This window comes from Fukomys damarensis, unplaced genomic scaffold (assembly GCF_012274545.1).
Source record: "Fukomys damarensis isolate Sample0158 unplaced genomic scaffold, DMR_v1.0_HiC HiC_scaffold_18, whole genome shotgun sequence".
Taxonomy (NCBI): domain Eukaryota; kingdom Metazoa; phylum Chordata; class Mammalia; order Rodentia; family Bathyergidae; genus Fukomys; species Fukomys damarensis.
In genome coordinates, this window is record NW_022900930.1 from 29,888,011 (window position 1) to 29,895,857 (window position 7,847).

At 37.7% G+C, this 7,847-nt stretch overlaps 1 protein-coding gene across 1 annotated transcript; it reads right to left on the minus strand.

Moving 5' to 3' along the window:
- Nucleotides 1–905: 905 nt before the first annotated feature.
- Nucleotides 906–6,519, minus strand: LOC104866009 (disintegrin and metalloproteinase domain-containing protein 21). Its single transcript, XM_010629815.1, has 2 exons — nucleotides 6,372–6,519; nucleotides 906–3,487 (listed from the first exon to the last, which is right to left on the minus strand). Exon 2 carries the CDS (start codon nucleotides 3,355–3,357, stop codon nucleotides 952–954), a length of 2,406 nt encoding a protein of 801 aa, XP_010628117.1. The 5' UTR covers nucleotides 3,358–3,487; nucleotides 6,372–6,519; the 3' UTR covers nucleotides 906–951.
- Between the last annotated feature and the right edge of the window lie 1,328 nt (nucleotides 6,520–7,847).

Consider the following 7,847-nt stretch of genomic DNA (forward strand, 5'->3'; position numbering starts at 1 on the left):
AAATGCTGTACTAAATGTACCTAGATTTATAGCAAACTGCAATCAAAGCAGAAATATCAACAAACTACAAACTCACTTGAATATATTCTTGGAACAAATAGCTGAGTCCCAGCCAAACACAAGTGGAATCCAATCCATCTCAACCTGCTACTATTCCTAACCTGTCCATATAAGGCAGAAACCTCATCATGCTATACGCAGATAAAGCAACACCCAGTTATTTCTGGCAACACCTAGTTATTTCCATCCGTCTGATTTTTTAGTCTGCGAATGTCCCCAGAGGAGATCTCTAAACCTGTTCTGGTCCTGAGTGAAGTCCAAACGCCACTTAATTCTTGCTCACATAAAATTATTAAATTTAATTTGTGTTAATGTTTTTCTTTAATGATACCAACAATGTATAGTCTTAAAAATTCAGCTGTGCTAGGGGAAAGCACTTCTTGAGGCAACACTGACAAAAACGGATCTCAGATGGTTCCCTTCCAGTCTGCCTGTAGCTCCCCTTTTGGCAGGAAGCAATGAGTCAAAAAGATGCAATGTGCAAGTTTCCTGTCTCCAGTATATTCAGCAAAGTCAAAACTGGAAGAAAGAGGTTTGGGATTGCGAGGTACCAAATTAAAACACACACACGCGAGTGCGCGAGCACACACACTCCCTTTAGGAGTTGTGCTTTTGCTTGATAAATACAAAGAGATTTTCTCTGGGTAAAGTAAACACCTAAAATTTCCTAAAACAGTGAAACCTATGACACTGCCATGCCTTATCTTCATTTATGGGCTGGCTAATATTTACATCCTAAAATATAAGATACAGCCGAGATTTTTCTCAGTGGTCTGTGACATATACTATGATATTTCTATTGCCAGAACACTAAAAATTAATACATGGGAAATTTTATTGGGATTTAATTTATTTTTGAAAATTGTAATTTTGTGCCATTATTTCTTCTGTTTATTGAACCTTTGGGGTTGCTCCCCCGGCTGGAGAGCTGGCTTTTTTCCTTGCTTCCCCGGGTGGAGCTTGGACATTTTGTGCTGTTTCCCCGGGTGGAGCTTGGACATTTTGTGCTGCTTCCCCAGATGTAGCTTGAACATTCTGCCCTGCTTCCCCGGGTGGAGCTTGGACTTTTTGCCCTGCTTCCTCCGGTGGAGCTTGTTTTTCTGCCTCAGGTGGAGCTGGAACATTTTCCTCATCTTTCTTTCGTAGCTTTTTGTGTAAAAGCAAAAGCAAAATTAATAAAAACAAAATCAAAGCCAAAATGCTAGTAAAAAGCACTAGTTGAGGACCCTTTTTCTGCAACACATTGAAAGCATAGGTCCTTTTTTTCGCCGGAGGTGGGCCACTGTCAACGCTACCTCCATCGCCGCCGACCTCACAGGTGGGAGGGGCCCAGTCATAGTCGCAGTGGCAGTGATGTTTATTGTTGCAGATGCCTCTCCCATGGCAGGCATCAGGTAAACAAGCATTAATCCAAATAGGTATCGAAATACACTTCCCTTCGATGCAAAACTTTCCAGCACCACACTCTGTACCGTTATACACTGCCCCAATGTCAGGTGTGCTCATCCCAAAATGGTAGTCAATACTCCAGCAGGTCAGAGGATTCAAATGAGTCCAAATGAGAGTGTCATGATCCCTCAACTCGGGAAGTTTTGGTACATTATCACACTGAATTCTACCACACAGATAATCTGAGTCATTGCATGCTATGTATGTCTGTTTTCCTCTACGACAGTGACCAAAGCGGTCACCTCGCATGTTCATTTCTTCATAGCAACCCAACTGTGCATTCTTGGCATCCTCACCAAATATTGCCTTACATTGGTAATTGCGGTTATTACATCGCCTTTCATAGCAGAAGCCCTTGCCCAGGCAAGGAAGCCCATCTTCCACATACACATCTTCTGGACACAGAGCTGAATTTCCATCACACCACTCTGGCAGATCACATTCATTGACCTGTTCTCTACATACTGTGCCAGATGCTTGGAATTGGCAGCCTTTGCAGCAAAGCCCCGAAGCACAAACAGAACCTTGACTCAGAACACAGTTTTCTAAACAACATGAGTCATTTGCACATGATTTGGTGGTACCACAATCACAAACTTCTCCCTCTTCAACCACATTATTCCCACAGAATGTGTATTTGAATGTCTTCTGAGGTTTATTGTACATACACTTTCCACTTGCCAGAACAGTCTGCATAAGTGCGGCATAACTGCAGTTGCTGAACGCATGTGCAATCTGGACACTACTGTCCATGATGCATCTGTCTTCCCCACATGCACAATACTGAGAGGTATGTGTGAAACCCATAAGGTGACCGAGCACATGAGCTGTAGTTGTTGCAAACTGAAGCAGGTTGTCATCCGTATGACACTCCACTCCGCAATTCTTAACTGCAGAACATATCCCCATCTGAGTTGCACTGCAAATAGAGTTACCACAAATATCTTGTTTAAAGACAAGATTTGTAGCGTCATTAGGCACACGTTGATGAAAGCCTCGGTTTTTCCATGAACAAAATGATTCTCGCATCTCTTCTATATTGTTTGCTGAAATGGGGTTTTGGTCAGTCCAGATCTCAACTGCCATGATTACTATATTAACACCCATTGTTTTAAAATAGGAATCTACTAAATTTACACATGATATTATATCCATATTAACTTGTGAGACATTACTTTGTCTAAAAAGGAATCGTCCCTTGTCTACCACAAAACCAACTTCACTATACCACTGGTGGACATACCACCCTTTATAGGAACTTTGCCTAAGAGCAGAATGATTATTCTCTTTAAGTTTCATTTGCCATCCCTTTTCTGTGTCTTCTTCTCTTAGTCTACATCTAAAGGGCTGTGATTTGGTCTCCTCAGGGTACATCTTATATGCCAAATGTTCAAATGTGATAGAATGATTTTGGGGCTTGATTTCATAAGATGTGTTATTTATGTGTAGCATTCCTCGAAAACCACCAAAACAGGTGCTAAGAGCAACTAAAGACGTGGGATCACCTTCGACATACCCATGATAGTAGCAATTGTTTGGAATAAAAGTTTGGTCCTCTTGGAGAGCACCCTGGTCTGAGTAGGTGAACACAGAGAGGTGTTTGTCCATTAAAAGCTTCTTTACCTTCATGTGGATAATGTGTCTCCGGCCATTAAGATGTAGGCTATAAGAGACCCAGTTTGTAGCCTTCGTGCCTCTAGAAGTGCCAATTATCCTTAAGAGTTTTACCACTTCTGGAGGATTGAAGTATTGGCTGTGACCACTGTGGGGCCAGGTAAGCAAAAAGGAAAACACCCAAATCCAGAGTAGCAGGAGAATGACCTTCATATGTCCCAAGGTCTCATCCATTTCTATTCTTAAATGAAGGGTGAGAGCACATGTAGCCTAGTTTGGCTGTCTCATCTTTTTGATATAGTTTTATGTAGCACTGACATTTAATGGTCTGTCTTCTGGTATAGCCAATTCATCCGAACAGCAACTAAAAATAAAAACAACCATAAGGACAGAGATAAGAGTTTCAGTGTGATCAGGCCAGTGTGGAGAAAAAGACATTAGTTCAAATGGGTTAGCGTTTGGCTCAAAGTATGAATTAATCGAGTGCATTAAATTTTCTTTTCAGTATTTCTGATGGAGGGTCTGATACTGGTATGCAAAATAGCCACCTCCACAGGTTGGTCACTACTGAACCTAGATGTATGCAAGGGCTCTTTACAGTTGTCAAAATATATGTATGTGTATAAATATTCCATGAATAATATTTAAAATAATAGTGTCATTAAAGAAACAAACATATTTTGTTGTGATGGAAGAATTTTGGTTTATATACAATGGGTTAAAGATATAAACAATTAACATTTTCTATTTCAAATAAGAAATTGCCTAGTAATATTGACCAGGAGAAATACATTAAAAACTGTTCACATATATTATATTTTCTCATGGTCCTCAATATGTAACTCAAGGTAGAAAAAAAAAAACCCTTCCTGGTCCTTCATCTAATCCTGACAAACTTGCAAGTATCAAAGGATCATTAATACTTCAAAATGCTTAATATCCTCTGTCATGAATACCTTCATTCAATAAGACAAAATATGAGTCACATTGATAGAGAGATATTATTTGAATGTTCTTATATTCCATCTATGCTTAAGAAATAAAGCATGTTTAATCCCCTGGACAGACTAAATGGGAAGGAAATTCAACCTTCCTAGGAAAATAATAATTTTACTTTCAGAGATGTAAAAGAATTGAGTGAATACCAACAGAATATTTGGTGCAAGTAGGTTTCTTTTTTTTTTCATTGAGTTTATTGATAATTTTTAAGTATACAGTACAGTTACATTTATCATTGGGATCTTGTACCTTTACATGACAGATTTGGTTCTCATTTTTCCCCATATCCCTTCCCTCCCTTCATTCCCTCCCCTCTCCCCTATTTACAAAGACTTTGTTTCCGTTTTTTTCCTTTTTTTCATATTTTTGCCTTATTTCCTTTCTCTTACTCTTCCCACTTCCCCTACACCTTTAGCCCCTTTCTTCCTATTTCACGCTGTCAGTTATACAATGTGGATCCTACTTACACTTCTAGTATAGCCTGATGTCATCAACAATTCAGGTGTGATTAAGATTATAGGCTAATTTCTGACAACAACATTCAAGATTGTTATAAATAAAATACATACATGTACCTATATCTGTCATATAAAATTGTTGTGACTATTACGCCAGATATGCCAGATTCACTGGATAAAGAAATGCTTAGTAGATGAGAGGAACGCATTCCCAGATGTGTCTGAGTGGGTCATGGAGATGTGGGTTTGCCTGTTATATATGGTGCCCGTCCCATTATTTCTCTTTGATGGTGTTCCCCAGCCCTGCTCCCCAGTTGCCCCAAACAGAGAGACTTTGCTCTGCCACGCCCTTCTGCCATGATGGTGCTGGCTTGGACCCACCTAAGATCAGAATCCCCCCAAACCCTTAGTTAAACTGAATGCTTCCTCTTTTAAGTTGTTGATGTTGTTTATTGTGTCTGGAAAAGCTGACTGATACAAATGCAAATATCAAAAAGCCATAACACTAATGTGAAAAACAAAAATTGACTGCTACCATAAACTAGGTCAGAGATTCTGACTTGGTGAGTACAGGAATGAAATATTAATAAAACTGTATTTGTATTATTCAGACATCATGCTCTCTACTTGGCAAAATCAAGTAAATGATACCTGTCTAAATATGTTCATGATTTGGAACATATATTTAGGCACTGTGTTTGAGGCAAAGGTATATCTTATGAATTTGTAAAATTGCATCTAATATTTCACATAAAATCCTTATTTTTATTATGCTAGTGAGAGTTTCCACAAACTTCATCAAAACATTGAACTAATGAGATTATTCAAAAAGGGAGATTAAGCATTACTGGCCTGGCCAAGGAAAAACAATAATGAAGAGTGAATTCAACAAGATGTAAAGTGCATCAATGAAATACAATATACCACAATAGGTAATATAAAATGAATCATGTAAGACTCTCTCATCTCTCTAATCAGTGTAATCATTCATCTCTCCTAGACTCAGGAAACATGACTCCTTAGTTTTTCTTTTACTTGATTCTACATTCTTTGACTTATTCTACTCAGGATCATTATGATGACGATTACAGAATCTTCCTTTTATGAGCAGCAACAATCTTTTCTTCTCTACCCACTCTTCTTAAGGAGAACTCTATATCCCTACCTCATGTAACATTTTACCCATCGTTGTGAAGCCTAGCACAGGAAGCTTTCTACTCTCAGCATTCCCTTATGTCGTGTCTACTAAATAGTGGGTTATAATTAGTTCGAAGAAGCAGTGTCATTTCCACTGCATTGTACCATCACTTACTTTCTTCCTTACTCTTAACTCTATCCGCTCAAATCAGCAGGTTAGCCACAAAATATTGGGGACTGACTTACTATTTTTCTCTGCTAAGAATCTTACCCCTGTGCACAACCAACATGTCACCCAAATTGCATTATATTTTACCTTCCAACTCATCTTTCAACATATTTTGCCATCATCCTATTGTAATGGCCTAAATTTTATTAGCAGCTCTCGGCATCCTAAATATTATATGTTCACGTTAACCACAACTTGTGTTCACATTTGACACCCACTTATTCCTCAAATTTATGGAGCCATCAGATGGCTTATCTTTCCTGATTGCCTTCAGTTTCAAATCCCATCACTGTGCTTGCTATTTCTATAGTGTTCCTTAGTCTCTATCACTGCTTTCATTTGTGTGTGTGTGTGTGTGTGTGTGCACAGAAGTCTTAATAAATATTTTTGCCTCTATTAAAGAATTAAACACTTACATGACTTACCAAGATATGAATAGTTGGGTCCCATTATCTTTCTGGTTCTAGTCCCCTTGATGAACTATTTTAATAGCTATATATATGAAAAGATTTTTACTTGAGACATCACATGACAAAAATCAAATAAATCCCCCTTCAGTTGTAGCTAACTTAAATTCTAGAATTAGCTGCCTAGCAACAAGTGTCTCTAAGTGAATTAGAACAAATGGTAGTTCCTAACTCTGGCTCCATTATCTCCACCCAGTTTGATTTCGAATGAGTTTCAATATGAATAAATTTAATTTGCTTATCTCCAGTCAATATGTATGAGTTTTTCTTCAATATGAATAAGTTTTATTTCCTTGCTCTTGTTCTATGCTCTCTCCATAGTATATAATCACTTCATTATTGTATTTCTGGTCAAACTGAATCCTTGGTCATACATTATTTCATTAATATTAAACTATATAATGGAATACCTGAAATATACCAAATAAAATTTGATTCAATTTAAACTATTTTCTATGGGAATCAGAAATCTGAAATCATTTGTGTGTGTGTGTTTTTTTTTTTTAGGTACCAGGGATTGAACTCAGGACTGGCCCTTTCAAGGCAGGTGGTGGAAACACTGAGCTAAATCCTAGATCATCTGAGTATTGTTTTTGAAAAGGTCACTTAGTAAGGAGATATTTATTAACTGAACATAAATAGGTTTAACTTCTACAGAACACTATTATAAGTAAGAATAGACAAAAATAGAAGAAAGAAGAGAAGACACAAGTAAAGAAAAAGCAAGGGAATAAATTTCACTGGAAAATGACAAGCTCTCTGTTTAAAAGTACTGCACTGGAGGGATAGTTCTAAACAAACTGCTATGGGAAGCCATGGAAACAAATATAGATATTCATTATGCTTGAAAGTTCACCTTCAGGACTGTGAGCCCAAAGTCACAATATATGTAGCAGTACCTTGGTTCACAAATACTTTGTTTTATAATTTTTGTTTGTATGGGGAAGATGGCAGTGGTCATGTTTGCCACTTAATATGGAGTTTATGAAGGCAGCAAAATTTTGCCAAATGCTTTTGTTTGGGGACCAAATTGTTTGCAAATAGAGATATTACTGTTTATTTTTTCAGATAAAGAGTAGATTCACAAATCAAGATATAGGGGTTCATTTTATTTTATTTTATTGTGATACTGGGGAGAGAACTCAGGTCCTTACTTGTGCTTGCAAGGCAAGTAGCAGAAAAACTGAATGAAATCCCCAGCCCCTAGAAATTCATTTTAGAAACAAAGTTTGTTGCAGTGAGGGGAGTCAAAATTAGAATTCTGCTTTTGTTTTTGTTTGGTTTAACTATTGATTGAAGAAAGGCTTTTACACTGAGCCATCCCATTTTTTTTTTAATTTTAAGACAAGGCCTTGCTATTAAACAAAGGTTTGGTTAAAACTGGCTGTCTTCCTCTTTTAGATTCCCAGAAGGCTGGCATTACAGGCATGTGCC

What these genes read in the sequence shown, in the direction of transcription:
- LOC104866009 (XM_010629815.1), bottom strand. Translation starts at nt 3,357, where the DNA reads ATGGATGAGACCTTGGGACATATGAAGGTCATTCTCCTGCTACTCTGG.